At 38.6% G+C, this 16,835-nt stretch overlaps 1 protein-coding gene across 1 annotated transcript in view; it reads left to right on the top strand.

Moving 5' to 3' along the window:
• Positions 1-15,757, top strand: part of CCDC141 (coiled-coil domain containing 141) — a 230,638-nt gene extending 214,881 nt beyond the window's left edge. Inside the window, exons 22-24 of the mRNA XM_005675907.3 lie at positions 1,511-1,627; positions 10,827-11,674; positions 13,825-15,757. Coding sequence (XP_005675964.2) covers positions 1,511-1,627; positions 10,827-11,674; positions 13,825-14,092 — 1,233 coding nt within the window. The 3' untranslated portion in view covers positions 14,093-15,757. The remainder of the gene's footprint in view (positions 1-1,510; positions 1,628-10,826; positions 11,675-13,824) is intronic.

Raw genomic sequence — 16,835 nt, 5'->3', positions numbered from 1 at the left:
TGGGAGAATGGGAATTCTAACATGTATACTATCATGTAAGAATTGAATCGCCAGTCCATGTCTGACGTAGGGTGCAGCTTGCTTGGGGCTGGTGCATGGGGATGACCCAGAGAGATGTTGTGGGGAGGGAGGTGGGAGGGGGGTTCATGTTTGGGAACACATGTAAGAATTAAAGATTTTAAAATTTAAAAAATTTAAAAAAAAATTAAAAAAAAAAAAAAGAGAGAGAAGTATGCCTGTTTCTTTAAGGCCTAATGCCCATGTTCCAGGTAGTGTAGAGTATCTTCTGTTGCCATATTTTTGTTCAGTAGCTAAGTCACATCCCTCTCTTTTTAACACTGTTAACTACAGCACACCAGGATTCCCTGTCCTTCACTATCTCCTGGAGTTTGCTCAAACTCATGTCCATTGAGTCAGTGATGCCACCCAACCATTTCATTCTCTGCCACCTGCTTCTCATCTTGCCCTCAATCTCTCCCAGAATCAGGATCTTTTCCAGTGAATTGGCTCTTCACATCAGGTGGCCAAAATATTGGTGCTTCAGCTTCAGCATCAGTCCTTCCAGTGAATATTCAGGGTTGATTTCTTTTAAAGATTTAGTAGTTTGATCTTGCAGTTCAAGGGACTCTCTGGAATCTTCTCCAGCACCACCGTTCAAATGCATCAATTTTTTGGTGCTCAGCCTTCTTTATAGTCCAACTCTCACATCCATACATGACTACTGGAAAAATCATAGCTTTGACTAAATGGACCTTTGTCAGCAAAATGATGTCTCTGCTTTTTAATACACTGTCTAGGTTGGTCATAGCTTTTCTTCCAAGGAGCAAGTGTCTTTTAATTTCATGGCTGCACTCATTGTCCACAGTGATTCTGGAGTCCAAGAAAATAATGTCTGTCACTGTTTCCATTGGTTCCCCATCTGTTTGCCATGAAGTGATGGGACAGGATGCCATGATCTTAGTTTTCTGAATGTTGAGTTTTAAGCCAGGTTTTTCATTCTCCCCTTTCACTTTCATCAAGAGGCTCTTTAGTTTCTCTTCACTTTCTGCCATTAGAGTGGTATCATCTGCATATCTGAGGTTGTTGATATTTCTCCTGGCCATCTTGATTCCAGCTTGTGCTTCTTCCAGCCCAGTGTTTCTCATGATGTACTCTGCATATAAGTTAAATAAACAGGGTGACAATATACAGCCTTGATGTACTCCTTTTCCTATTTGGAACCAGTCTGCTGTTCCATGTCCAATTCTAACTCTTGCTTCTTGACCTGCATACAGCTTTCTCAGGAGGCAGGTAAGGTATCTGGTATTCCCCTATTATAACAAGAACCTTCTTCCTACTGGACCTTTGAACAACCAGTTTTGATCAACAGAGGAGGTAGAAAGGGGAATGAAACCTTGAAATAACTGTATAAATCACTTCTTGGGCGTATGCTAGCCTCTTGTGGGATACATTTGCTGAAAGACTGCCAACTTGACTGGCCCAGGCTCTCACTACTCTTCATTTTGTACAGCAGGGAGATGTTTTAAAGTTGAATCTGAATTTGGAAGACTTCCATGATGACTGCATTGACCTACTAAAAGAACCAGCGAGAAATAAGCAGGCTATATTCAATGATGAACACAATAAGGTAAAGAAATCCATGTATCCTCAGATATTTGCTACTTTCACTTCTTTTGTTTAGCATCATTGTGCATTGAACAAAAAATGAATTGAAGCCTTATTATCTCTCTGAAACGTCCAGTGTGGATGCAAGTGAATGTCCTTTCCCTTCTTTTCTGCTCATTACTTAGTCTTTCTTCTCTCACCTGTGCTTTTACCTCACAGTCTCTCCCGCTGAATACTGGAACCATAGCATTTCACAGTGGCATTGGGACAGTCAGTCAAACACCACACTATTGCCCAAACTTTTGTTTCTCCCATCTTTAACTGCCTTTCTTGTTGACCTTTCAATCCCAGCTTCAAATTTTACTTCTCCCTCTTTATCATACCACCAAGCTATGATTCTGTTGTTTTACACTACCCATTGGAAAACCTTAATACATGAGATTAGATTGTATCTCATTCCTGTAGAATCTACTTCTAACATGATATTTCTAGGAATATGTACTAAAACATAGAATGCAACTGAAAGATAAACACTAAAGTATTTATAGAAATGTTAAATTATTTTAAAGTCTATGCATTGCATATAAATTAAGCACGTAGCAAAAACTGCAAATGCTCACAAAATGCAAATGCATTTCAAAAGCATTATTTAAATTGCATCATTATGGAGTTTCAATATAAGTTGTTCACTATCTATTCATAGCTCCTGGACTATAATTAGCTCTTGATTTTATGCATTGCCAAGTTTTCTCCCAGTGTTTGTCTCTTTCCCAAGGAACTGAAGGGACAGCAGAGTCAACATTATTCTCAACTGCTCCCAAATAAAATAAAATATACCTTTTGCAGCACAAGAGTTTAAAAAATCTCCCTACTTATTGCCGTCATCTCATGGAGAAAGACATCTTTTCTTAAACTAAATATGGTATTTAGAACTTCCTTATAGGCCCTTTTATGCAGGTTAAATCTATGTCAAGGTCTCATGCAATTATACAACCACCAGGCAGCAAGTACCATATTAAGTAAACTGACTTTTTTTGGTGGGATGGCCTTGTAGCATTTAAACCCTGACTCCTCTCTGAGGCAAAGGACAGCTGCCAAACCTTAGCTGGACTTCAGTCTTGTATCAGATGATCTTTGGTTACTCTGATTGTCTAAATCAGGTTTTCTCAACCTCAATACGATTGACATTTTGACCCTAAGAATTCTTTGTTATGGAAGCTGTCTGAGTGCATTGTAGGGTATTTAAGAGCATCCCCGGCCTCTGTGGACTAGATGCCAGCAGTACTCACTCTCCAACCATTTGTGACAACCAAAAATTGTCTATAGAAATTATCAAAGTCCCTGCGGGAGCAAAATCAACTTTGATTGAGACCAACTAGTCGAAATAATAAAGAATAACATTAGACGCATCACATTTTCTTAACTAAGTTGCAAGAGATACTAAATTCAACATCGTATGATTTTTTTTTTAGATTTACATTGTCAACAACATATATCTGCTAAAATTAGAAACAAAAGCTGTTGCTCCTGAAACACACTCATTTATACTTGGTAAAAATGCATTTTCTTGCTTTTCTTGGAAAAAAATCAAAGGAACAGATTCCTTTTATTTTCACTGAGATTAATTTTCATTGAGAAATCACTTTTATTTTAATATAAATTAAAAGACATGATAGATCATCAGCTATTTAGGATAAAAGTGAAAATCCATGATTACAACTGTCAAGATCTCTCATTGACCTCATTTCACATATGCGTTCTGGCACAACTGGCAAAGTGAAAGGGTGGCAGTTAATTTTCTCTGTTAAACAGTTCAATCATATTTACCCTCTTATTGTCTGTATCATTTGCATTATAAGTCCAATGTAACGAGTTCCTAAAATGCCATGTGGGAAGATAACCAGAAGCACCAAATAAAAAACTTATCTGGAAGTCACTGCATTCAATTCTAATACCCTTACACAATGTTATTTTTCTCCAAAACATTATTTGAGTCAGAAAGAACAATTCCACCAAACTATTACAAGAATGTATTCATCACAAGATTTTTTTTCCTGGAGATAGTAAAGCGCTTCTCATCTTTCTGACTACAAAAATGCAGCTGGTGAAATTGGGCCATTCAGTAAATGCAGTGCCCATTGTACTGCTAACAGATCAGCGGTGGTGTTTTATTCCCTAAGGTGAGCACTGAAGCTAAATCCACAGGAATATCTGAAAACCCCTAAGGTTAGGCAGAGGCACAGAGTAGAAGAGCCTCACCTAAAATCACAGAGCTATCCAAGACTTGTATTTACGGTTACAGAATTCTACCACTAGAAGGAATTTTACAATTATCTGATCAAATCTCATTTTACAGGTGAGGAAACTGAGGCCAAAAGAGATGAAATATTTTGCCCTCCAGAAATCACAGAAAGTAGTGTCTCCTGAATTTCAGCCATGTAACTTTTTTCACAAGGCCGAAAGGGAGTTCTAAGAAACTGCTGCATACAAATATAATGTTATTATGTAATGATGCTGTAGATTCCCATGCCAAATTTTTCCCGCTTGCCATTCATCTGTTACAGGATGATTAATAAAGGAGTAGCATGGAAGTACTTTCGTAGCACAAAATTCAGGGGAGTGCTTTTATCAAAGTGAGCGAGGACAGCCCCTGGGCCTTCATCCACTAATCCTGATCACCTGGTTGGAGGAGTAAGATGTTCTTGAGGCATTTGCTTTGGCAAAAAAATGGAAAGGGCAAAAGTGTTCTTCACCACCTTTCTGTTCTCTCTTATTTGTCCTCCCCAAATTCTCAAAGGTACCAAGGTTACCCCCTGACTGCCCAAATCCCCTTCCAAAGGCCTTTCCCAGAAATGCCTTTCATAGCCCAAGCCCTGTGTTCAATATCTTTCTTTATCCACTTCCCACTTACCTTCCTTAAATCCGATTTTTCCCAAGAGAAGATTATCTATTTGTGGAGATATTTTAGAAGATAAAGTCTTGTGGTGATCACTTAAATTTCCCTCCGGGATGGCTCCCCACTCTATGGACTTGGACAATTGGTGCTATACATGTAGTTCAACGGATATAGTATATCCCTATTTTCTCTCTTCCAAGATGCTCATTTTGTTTGCCTACATGGTGAAGTGAAGTGAAGTTGCTCAGTCGTGTCCAACTCTTTGGGACCCCATGGACTGTAGCCTACCAGGCTCCTCCATCCTTGGGATTTTCCAGGCAAGAGTACTAGAGTGGGTTGCCACATGGTAGTGATTATAAAGTCAAGTGATAATGTCTATCAGTGAAAATGAAAGTTCAGAAATCCTGACAGAGATAATATATGAGGCTATAGATAAAAAAGTAAAAAGACCATTTGGGCACACACACACAAAAAAGCTAATTGCTCATTAGATATGAAAGTGTGGTGAGATCTTTGAGGGGAAGAGTATAGAGAGAAAATTAGAGAACTTAAAGACAAGATCACAGTCATTCATATATTTAGAAGATGAGGAAAAAAGGAATCAACAAAGACAAAATTAAGAATGAGCTGTGTTTTGATGCAGTAAATCAGAGTTTCTCAGCCACTTTGCCAGAGCTCATCAGATTAATGCAAATATATCCTGTCTGTGCTGAGATACATGGATTTATCTACCTCTTTCTACTAATGGCAGTGGATCCCTAATGGCTTAGGTAGTAAAGAATTTGCCCACAATGCCAGGAACTCGGGTTCAATCCCTGGGTTGGGAAGATCCCCTGGAAAAGGGAATGGCAACCCACTCCAGTATTCTTGCCTGGAGAATCCCACGGATGGAGAAGCCTGGTGGGCTAGGAGCCATGGGATTACGAAGAGTTGGACGTGACTGAGTGACTACACTTTCACTTTTCTTTTCTACTAATGGCAAAACGTGGCTTTATGATGGATAAATGTTAAAAATAGCTGGTATCTGTGAATGTTTGAAAATCATTTTTATAAAGGAAAACTAGTAGACCCAAGAAAAATAGCTTATTGAGTTCTAAAATCGATTTTTATAAAATTGCATAATAACTTTAAAACTGAAAGCTTGTTTCCATTTGAAAATAAAGACAGAAGTGCCAAAAGCTAACATCACTTATGCAGAAAAACTTGTGTTAAAACTCTCCTTATTTTGCTTTCTGAGATGATTATTTAATAGAAAATTCTAGGTTTGTGCCATAGACAAAATTTATTGTGATTTCAGGAAGTCATTTAATTAGCACATTCACAATAACTCTCTTAAGTGGAGAAATGTGAACTGGATGGGCATTCAGTAAGGTTATAGTTGTGTCCAAGACTGTTAAGTATTTCATCAGTATCAACCTGGAAGACAGTTTGCCTTGCCCTGGGGAGACAACTAGCTTTGTACTAAACTCTGCAGTGTTCAACACTTTTATCAATAGTTCAGTTCAGTTTAGTCACTCAGTCATGTCCAACTCTTCGTAACCCCATGGACTGCAGCATACCAGGCTTCCTTATCAATCACCAACTCCCAGAGGTTGCTCACACTCACGTCCATTGTGTCAGTGATTCCATCCAACCATCTCATCCTCTGTGGTCCCCTTCTCCTCCTGCCTTCAATCTTTCCCAATATCAGGGTCTTTTCCAGTGAATTAATTCTTTGCATCAAGTGGCCAAAGTATTGGAGCTTAAGCTTCAGCATCAGTCCTTCCAATGAATATTCAGGATTGTTTTCCTTTAGAATTGACTGGTTTGATCTCCTTGCAGTCCAAGGAACTCTCAAGAAGTCTTCTCCAACACCGCAGTTCAAAAGCATCAATTCTTTGGCATCCAACCATCTTTATGGTCCAACTCCCACATCCATACATACCACTGGAAAAACCATAGTTTTGACTATGCAGACCATCGTTGGCAAAGTAATGTCTCTGCTTCTTAATACACTGCCTAGGCTTATCACAGCTTTTCTCCCAAGGAGCAAGCATCTTTTAATTTCATGGCTGCAGTCACCATCTGCAGTGATTTTGGAGCCCAAGAAAATAGTCTCTCACTGTTTCCATTGTTTCCCCATCTATTTGTCATGAAGTGATGTGACCAGATGCCATGATCTTAGTTTTTTGAATGTTGAGTTTTAAGCCAGGTTTTTCACTCTCCTCTTTCACTTTCATCAAGAGGCTCTGTAGTTCCTCTTCACTTTCTGCCATAAGGGTGGTATCATCTGCATATCTGAGGTTATTGATATTTCTCCCTGCAGTCTTGATTTCAGCTTGTGATTCATCCATACTGGCATTTCGCATGATGTATATAAGTTAAATAAGCAGTGTGACAATATACAGCCTTGACATACTCCTTTCCCAGTTTGGAACTGGTCTGTTCTTCCATGTCCAGTTCTAACTGTTGCTTCTTGACCTGCATGCAGGTTTTTCAGAAGGCAAGTAAGATAGTCTGGTATTCCCATCTCTTTAAGAATTTTCCACAGTTTGTTGTGATCTACACAGTCAAAAGCTTTCATGTAGCCAATGAAGCAGAAGTAGATTTTTTTTCTGGAATTCCCTTCCATTTTCTATGATCCAGTAGATGCTGGAAATTTGATCTCTGGTTTCTCTGACTTTTCTAAATCCAGCTTGAACATGAAGTTTTCAGTTCACATAATGTTGAAGCCTAGCTTGGAGAATTTTGAGAATCAAAATTACAGATCAATAGTCCTGTATGATTCTTATAAAAACAAAAGAAGAACTAGTAAAGTCCCTTTCATAAAAACATAGCATATAGATCAAAGAAATGATGATTCCACCCATTACTTTCTACCTGGAAAGGAAATAAGTCCCAGAAATAAGCATATTTGGGGGCTAACATTAATAATTTGAAATGTTTCTGGAAAAAGATTTGAGAGAACTCTTTCTTATTGTCAGTAGAAATGGTATTGTTATTTTTAATGGAAAGTATTTTTCTACTTCAGGAATTATAGGGAGTAAATATATATATATATATATCTTTGGATTCCCTTCTTGAGTCTATCACCATCTGAAAGTGAGACACTTGAGTCAGGAATTAGCAATCAGTTAAGGTGGATTGGAAGTCATGGGTGGGACGTTCCTAGTGGGTTTCCCAAAATTTCATCTGTGATGAGACAGACTTGGCTTCCCAGTCACTTGGGTGCACAGCTGAAGAACACAGGCTTCCCATGCAGAGGTTTTCAAACCTTAGAACTAATGTGGATGCACCCACTTGGTGGAAGGCAGACCCAAAAGAGAGAGAGAGCCTCAGAGAGACAGAGCTGACATGCCTAGTCTCTTCCTCCAAACCCACAGCTGCATCAGTCAGTTCCTCCCTAGCGGGAGTATGGAGTAGGGGGGTTAGCCTGGAGTTTAACCCAAATTTTTCTTCTCAGCCTGTTGCATAGGCTGCCCAAAAGAAGTCAGTGAGAAGTTGCCCGCCCTCTGCATGACCCTCAGATTAACAAATGTGCTTGCTATCCCATGAAGTTATTCTTAACATGAATAAAGCATCAAATTCTTTTCCAGGAAAGCTCTGTTTCAGGAAAAATTATTCAAACAGGGGCTTTCAGAATGGCATAGAGGAGATTCTTAGACTATTTTTGGATCAAAGTCACTGTGAAAAGGAAAATAAGCACTCCACTTTCAGGAAGAGGTGGAAAGAAAGAGCAAAGCTGTGGTAGGAAAACCAAAAGGAGGAGGGACACTCCCTATGAAATATGTGTTTATTTAGTAACTTTTTAATTGAAGTAGAGTTGATTTACAATGCTGTGTTAATTTCTGCTGCACAACAAAGTGATTCAGTTATACACATACATACATGTATCATTTCCATTATGGTTTATCATAGGATAGGGAATATCATTTCCCATATACAGTAGTACCTTACTGTTTATTGGTTCTCTATAATAGCTAACATCTGATAAACCCCCTCCCAATCCATCTCTCCCCTAACTTCCCCCTACCGTGGAAACCACGTCTGTTCTCTATGTCTGTGAGTCTCTTTCTGTTTCATTTGTGCCATATTTTAGATTCCACATACAAGTGATACTGCATGGTATCTGTCTTTCTCTTTCTGATTTATTTCACTTAGTATGGCAAAGTTTCTAGGTCCATCCGTGCTGTTTCGGATGGCATTATTTCACTCTCTCTCTCTTTTTTAGTAGCTGATTACTCTTCCGTTGTGTACGTATGTACCACTTCTTTATGCACTCCTCTGTTGATGGACACTTAGGTTGTTTCCAGCTCTTTGCTATTTCCATGTCTTTGCTATTGTGAATAGTGCTGCTGTGTACATAGGGGTGTGTGCACCTTTTTAAATTGGAGTTTTGTCTGAATATATGCCGAGGAATGGGATTGCTGGATGATATGGTAATTGTATCTTTAGTGTCCTGAGGTACCTCCATCCTGTTTTCCACAGTAGCTGCACCACCTTACATTCCCACCAACAGTGTAGGAGAACCCCCTTTTCTCCACATCCTCTCCAGCATTTATTTTTTATAGATTTCTTAGCAGTGGCCATTCTGACTGGCGGAAGGTGATAACTCTTTGTAGTTTTCATTTGCATTTCTCTAATGATTAGCAATGTTGAACATCTTTTCCTGTGCCTGTTGGCCATCTGTATGTCTTCTTTGGAGAAATATCTATTTATCCTTTGCCCATATTTTATTTGTTGCTTAGTTGTATGAGATTTGGTTTGTCATATTGTTTACAAATATTTTATCCCACTAGTAATTTTTTTTTTTTAAGAGAAAAGCTTTTAAGAGCTTCTGGCTTTAGACTCAGGATTTAAATTTCTACTAAATGGCTGAAGGAAACCAATTTTTCTCAACTGGGTTTATGCTTTCTCTGAAGATAAGTCATATCTGTAGAATAGTAGAAGGCACATTGTTTTGCTTTTAATCTTCAACCTGAAAACATTTATTTCTCAAAAATCACTTGTATATGTCAGGAGTAGAACTATGGGCTAAAATGAAGAACTCAAACTCAGAACAAAACACAGCTTTCTCGTGTGCAAGTGGTAATAACAGGACAAAAGCCAGGAACTGTTAAATTAAGTAAAAATGCACCCCAAATGCTGTGGAAAGGCAAAGAAAGAAGTGGATATAGAACAAGCAGGTTGGGATAGATGAGATCTCTTTCAGCTTCAATATTCTTTTGAGTCCATGCCAGAAAGGATATTTGAACCTCTCATCAAACCAGAGATGGACATGGATAAGTGGAGAGAAATCCTGGAATAGAGTAAGTGAAATGGATCACTGCTTTCTCAGTCTCCTAGCATGGCCTATGTTCCACATGGGGCAGAAAGACAAGGGGCAAGCCTTCCTCCACTGTGTCTTGGTGCGTTCTCCAGCAAAAGGCCGCAATGTGTGATTGTTCCCTTTGTATCTACTTCCCCACTAGGCTGGCATCTCCAAGAGGGAAGGATTCTACCTAGTTTTACTCACTATTTATCTCTCCCATGTCTAGTACAGAAGCCAGAATATAATAGGTGCTCAGTAGATATTTTTCATTGTAAGAATAAAACTAAGGGTCTTTTAGAAAATAAACCAGTCATTTAAAAATGGCTTTGTCTATATGAGTTATCTACAGTTGTCAAATTCATAGAGACAGGAAATAGAAGGGGCTGAGAAGGGAAGAATGGGAGGTTAGTGTTTTATTGGTACAGAATTTCAATTTGTAAAGAGGAAAAGGTTCTGGAGATGGATAATGGAGATGGTTGCATGACAACATGAATGTCCCTAATGCCACTGAATTGTACACTTAAAAATGGTTAAAATGATAAATGTTAATTTTTTAAAAATAATTTTTTTAAATAATTTTTTAAAAAATGAGTGGCTTTCCTGAGAAAAAAGCAGGGTTATTCTTGGAGGATGTGAGGATCACCTAAAAAGAAACCTCTGATGTTTAGGAACCACGTTCTATGACGTGCAGACAGATAAGAAAACCAAAGCAGAATTTGCTAGTGGGAGAAGACTCCTCAGACCATGATCTGAGAAACATGGATCCAGTCCCACCCCATCATGAGAGATGAGAACCAGGGCTTTCTCTCCTCTATTTCGCAAGACCTGTCACCTCTCACTTAGCGGCTGCAGGTCAGTTTACCCATTCCTTAGTCATGGGACCGTCTACACTCAGGTTCAGTGGACAAATGGTTTCAGGTTCTGTGCGGCTGGGGCCAGGGCCCCCAGCTGTCACTCACTGCAGGTCTTCTCAAGTTGTTTCTCAAGCTGGCTTTGTCAACATTAACTCAAAACTTTGGCTTTTCCATTTTGAAGGAGCAGGCCCAGCCAGCAGCCACCTTGGCCGTCAATGGAGCAAGAAAGGGTCAGCTTCCACAGGGCGTGAAGCAGCTGGTCCTCAGCAAAGAGAGTGCCCAAGGCCTGCTTCTGCCTGTGGACGTGCTTTCAGGAGAAGAATATGAGTGTGTTTCACCCGACGACATCTCCCTGCCTCCAGTCCCAGGAAGCCCTGATTCTCTCCTTGCTCCATCTGACATGGAGCTGGAGGCGCATGTCAACCCGTTCCCCCGCCATCACCTAAGCGGCCACCAGATGCAGATGGGGGCCAGCGGTCCAGGAGAGGCCCCGGAATCTGGCTTTCCTCCACCTGCTGCTTTTGCTGATGCTTGCAATAAGAGAGAAACTTTTTCAAGTCATTTTGAGAAGCCTTCCCCCCAGGTCCAACCTGAGCCCCCATTAACATCCCAAGGATTTCTGGAAAAGAGTACTGCCTTCCACAAAATCAGTGCTCAACTTCCAGAGAGCATGTGCAGTGAAGTGCATGACAGAGCTTCGCAACAGCACCCCCAGGCTCAGGGGCATTTGCTAGAAACACCAGAGAAAATGCATGCTGATAATAACGTCACTAAAACCCGAAATAGGCTGCATGCTACCCAGGATGCATTCTCAGGCCTCGGGTTTCACCCAGGGCCCAGCCAGGCCTGTCAGAGGCAAATGGTTCCCCGAGAAGAGATGATAAGTACAGCAGCTAAGACCAGCATGGTCAGCCTAGCTGGCCAGGCCCCTAATTTCTCCAGACTCCTGTCTAACGTAACTGTCATGGAAGGTTCTCCAGTGACTTTGGAAGTCGAAGTAACAGGATTTCCAGAGCCTACACTGACATGGTGGGTAGCCTATAATGACAAGCCATAAACAGAAACGAACTGAATCTCTTCTCTGAGCAAATCATTCTGCGTGCACTAACTTTAAAGCCTAGGGGACGCTGGTTAATGTTCTACATCACTGCAGCTGTGCATGTTTCAATCTCACATCCAACCCTCAACTCTCATTTTAGTAGCCACATGGCTAACACCCCCAGAAAATAACCATATAAAATAGTAGTTTAACCAAGTCCAAAAGTACTGCAACTTAGTTGCGCCGTTTTTTGGTATCGGTTTGACATTCCACATTTCTAAAGATTGGGCTTGAACTTCTCTCCTACTGTTTATTTCTACACAAGCATGAAATTTTCTTGGTTTAACAACCTGCATTCAGTGAAAAAAAAAGCTTTTGGGTATTTCCCTTTTCTGTCATCTACCTGCTTCATCTTTTCCCTCTCGCAAGAGTCACACATGCCACTTTTCTAACATCATTTATTTCACTAAGATTTCTTTTTATAAATTTCTTCAGTGTTGAAGATGGAATAAAAATATTCCCTTCATAGTTGCTTCTATGATAGGCAATAAGCCCCTTTTTGAAAGGTGGCATAACGACTGAGCTGTGAACAATGTGGTTTTACTCTAGAGACATCATTATTTTTAGCCTATTTATTTTAATAAAAGTACAGCACAGAACACAGGTTTTAAATCATTGTTGTTATAAAAGCAGTTCTAACTTCCTTAACATGTGGGTTACTTTTAAACATTTAGAAACTTTTCAACATTTAGAAACTTTTCAACCTTAAATATATTTCTTTGAGGACAAAGTTACTAAAACATGAGCACAAGTTTATACTTAAAAGTAAAATAGCATTTGTTTATCATAATGTTCAGTAGACAATAACAGTTTCAATTACTGTGTTTGCCCATTGATGGTACTTGGAGTGTGGATCAGTTAGCTAAATAATTTATGAAAAAATGTTGGTCTCTCAGATTATTAAATGAAATTGCACTTGGATTACAGTGTAGCCATTTATGCTCTTTGTCTTATTTTGTTGTCTTTATAATTGCATGTTTTTTACAGATCAGAAATTTCGTATTTATGAATTTAATATCAGTAAATTCATTATTTAATATCATTATTTAATTCATTATTAAATATTAGTTTCACTCCAAAAAAAAATGTTGTCTGAAGTGTTTATTGTTTTTGTCCACACAAAATATGGCTTGGTTAGCATTTATTGTTGAAGAACTACTGTGATATTGTGAAAAAAATATCTTGCCCTTGAATTTACAACAATTTTTCTCAGTTAACAACTGGCAAGCTGTCAGGGAATCAGTCTTAGGACACTCAGAAAAATGCAAAATCATCACTCAGGCACTGGGAATAGAAAGTGATTCAGGTTTGTCACCACTAGTTGGATGGAACAACATGGAGAGAAATAAATAAGCAAGAATCTAGAGTGTGCAAAATAAACAAATTATTCGCTTTATATAATGCTACAGCTAAGTGCTCATATTCATAAGAAACTTTTAGAAATGTGTCATTAACAGTAAAAATCCAATTGCATGAATGTCCTCTATAATTAGAAATCATTTTCTTCTAATGAAATTAATTCACAAAAATTAAATGAGCTCATCTTGCTAGCAAGTGCTATATCTGTACCTTCTTCTAAAGTGGCATATTGGTATTCTCCAGGGATCTTGCAGGATGAGTTTGATGGGGAAGAAAGAGTCTTGCTTCAGTAGACTCTAAGAAGTCACAAGCTGCTGTTTCATAGCAGCTGAAAGAAGGACACAGGTCAAATAGAAGGTGCCATTTCCCACTTGGGGTAATTGATGCCATGAGAAAATGGTGGCCCAGGGTGACCAGATGGCCTGGTTTTGTAAAGAGGAGTTGGATATCTGAATTTTCATATGCAGTGTTCTAATTAAATGTCAAAAAATTCAGTGTTTAAAAAACACAGTCTGAGTCCATCAAATACTTCCTTGGCCACCAGTTGCCAACCACTGCTTGAAAGATAAACAGCTCCACTGGGTTTGTGGTTGCTGCAGAGTTCCTGCTAATGCTAGAAAATATTGCAGTAGCAATGGGCCCAATTGCAGTGTTTATTAGAACTTGGAAATGATGTGAATCAACCATGATCCTGACTTTAAAAATTGACTCTCTGCTTCAGGTACAAGAAGGGCCAGAAACTGTCTGCAGATGGGCATTTGCAGGTTTTACACAAGGAGACAAGACACTTGGTCTTCATTCCGAAGGCATGTGAGGCAGACGCAGGCCTCTATGTGGCGCGGGCCCAAAACCCTAGCGGCATTCTCTCTTCCAGTGTCATCCTCCACGTGACAGGTAACTGCAGGCCGCTCATCACGAGGATAAACTGGATCGTGCTGTGTGTCATCTATGTTACCGTGTCCCTGATGTACTGGCTACTCACACAGTAATGCAGGGTTGGCACCCATGGATGTCTTTCCCATGAGCCTAAAGGACGACAATACAGCTGTTTATTTTCCTGCATCTCCCATTTAGCATCCCCCACCAAGTGCACTTCCAGTCTAGCCATATTGCTTTTTTGGCTAATGCCACAGCTCTGTGAAATAATCAAAATTTCTTTAGTGCTTTAATGTATTTGAAGAGCTTGGTAAATCATTAGCAGTGAATCAGGATACACCTTTGAATTCTAGAAAGAGATGTGTTCAATATAAAACCCAGTCAAATTATACTATCTTTATTCCCTCCTAATTTAAGAGCATGCAAACCAAGGCTTACATAGACATGCAGATGTGAGTTTTATTTCAAATCCAGTTGTTTCATAATCTGTTTTTAATTGTACTCATAAACATCTCTTTGTAGAATAAGAGTAGAAACGTTGAACTAAAATTGTTACTTTCATTATTGCACAAGATGTCTTTCAATTTTGCTTTTCCTGTTTTGATCCCATTTATTGAAATATGTTCTATGTAGTTTCAACGTAGCCTACATTCCTGAGTCTGAGGATGGCACTGCAAAGTCATTCCCCATATTGCTCTCATGGGTTTGACTTTGGAGAATAGATGTGCCATCAGCTTTAAATGGAGACAGAAACTTCCATCAGCTGTGTGTATCACAGAGCAAGGTGGAGCATAGCTGCAGACGTGGACCAGCAGTACCCCTGTCCTTCCACTGATGTGTTTCGGGCAGCCATGTGTATAGAGTTGTAACCAGCTCCTCCTTCTAGTCTTGTCCTGCTGCTAACCATTTTTACAGCCATTAGCGTGGTAAGCCGGGGAGCCTGGTGGGCTGCCGTCTATGGGGTCACACAGAGCTGGACACGACTGAAGTGACTTAGCAGCAGCAGAGTGGTAAGGCATCTCAGTGCTCATTTTCCCATTTGGAGATGGGTTCATAGTCTACCTCTTGGGCAACTGATGGTTTTAATTTCATGTCTTGTAAAGATCTGGGAAATGGCAAGTACTCTATGAAGGCCAAGGATAATAACATTCTTTCATGTAATTTTTCATCCCACTGCCTCCTGCTCACTATTTCTCCTTCAAATATTTGTTTCTTTAGAATATTAAAAATTAGAAGAGTGGAGTTAGTATGTGATTTTGAACTGTTTCCTTGTAGGAAAATGATGTTTTCTGAATTGAAACTTGAATCCTTTCCAATTTCTTAAGACTTTTTTTCAAAGATTTGAAATTAAACTCAGGGGGATATATTTAGTATTATCTCAGAGAGAAAAAGTATATAATAGGATGATATAAGATGAAGTCTATCCTTTTCTTATAATTATCCCTGTAATACTGAAGAATGTTCTGTGCCTTTCTGAAACATATTATTCAGAAAAAAGGATCATCATTTTAGTTCATTAAAAAAAATAAGCGTGTATAAGAGAAGCATTTGTTTTTAGATTTTAAATGTAGTCTCATCATGTTAGGGTAAAATCTATAGTTGAAAGAATACTCATTATACATGGTTTGATAGATGGGAGGAATTAAGTATGTTGCTGTAAAGACTGTCTGCAAATAAAAATATTTAAATTTAATATATTCAAGTTGATATTAAAAAGTTACTGGATGTTATCTGAAGATGTGAAATGTGTGGCTAAGTAAAAATATATGTGTGGCATATATTTTCTTGTGCTGTGTATTCAGTTTAATTTAAAAATTTAATCCCTTAATATTCTTAAAAATTTTGACAGAAACCTATTAAAGACATATATGCAGAATCCCAGGGAATTCATAGTCTCTTAACTCACCTATGGATCCTTTTTGTCCAGTTTCAAGTGTTGTGAATATCTTGCCCAATTGCTATTCTCATTTGAAGCTAGAGAGTAAAACCTACTTATGTCCAAACAGAGCTGGCAGACCCAGGTAATAAATTCTTATCTTACTCTATCTCTATCTTGTTAATTTAGTGGGATCTCCCATCCCATTTTGTCAGTTTGGTTGAATTTTTTTAATAGGAGAAAATCAAATAGAATAGCTTGCTGTTCAGTTACTCTTCAGGCTATATTTTAATTTCAAATACTTAAGTGTGATTATTCTTTCGGTTAAAATTTTTGTCTTGATGAAAAATTCCCCTTATGAAAGTGTGAACCAAAATTATTGGTTAAAAGTTGAGAAAAGCTTAGGAAATGGACATGATCTTTCTATTTTGAGATATATATATATATATATATATATGATTTATACCTATTTACTTCTAAATTCTGGACAGTTAGCAATATCAAGACACTTTTCAATAAGAAAATGAAAATGACCAAAAAAATGTTAAAGAACCTATACTTGATACCTTGAAGGAACGCAATGCAAAATGTGTTTTGAGCTTCTGATAAGGCAAAATCATTTTTTCCTGTTTTTATTTCCTAACAAAAGGATGTATAAACATCTGATGGTAAAGTTGGTTGTTTTTTTTTTAACATTCAATTCCAGGACACATTTACCATAGGAATCCTCATATTTGAATCTTTGCATATTCTATAATATCTAAAGCATTTGGAGAAAGAAGCAGGAACATTTAGCTGATTCATTCAATAATGCTAACCATCACTTAAAACCAAGACACAGGCTTAAAATAAATTATTGCAAGAACTCCCTAACCACTTCATCCAAGTTTAAATTTCTTCCAGTGTCACACAAAGCCCTTCAGAACCTATGTTTCCATTCCTAGCCTCTGTTCCATCCCTTCTGATCAACACCAAGTGCT

Source organism: Capra hircus, chromosome 2, assembly GCF_001704415.2.
Source record: "Capra hircus breed San Clemente chromosome 2, ASM170441v1, whole genome shotgun sequence".
Lineage (NCBI taxonomy): Eukaryota > Metazoa > Chordata > Mammalia > Artiodactyla > Bovidae > Capra > Capra hircus.
The sequence above is the reverse complement of the archived record's forward strand: the minus strand, read 5'-3'. Positions and strand labels throughout refer to the sequence as shown.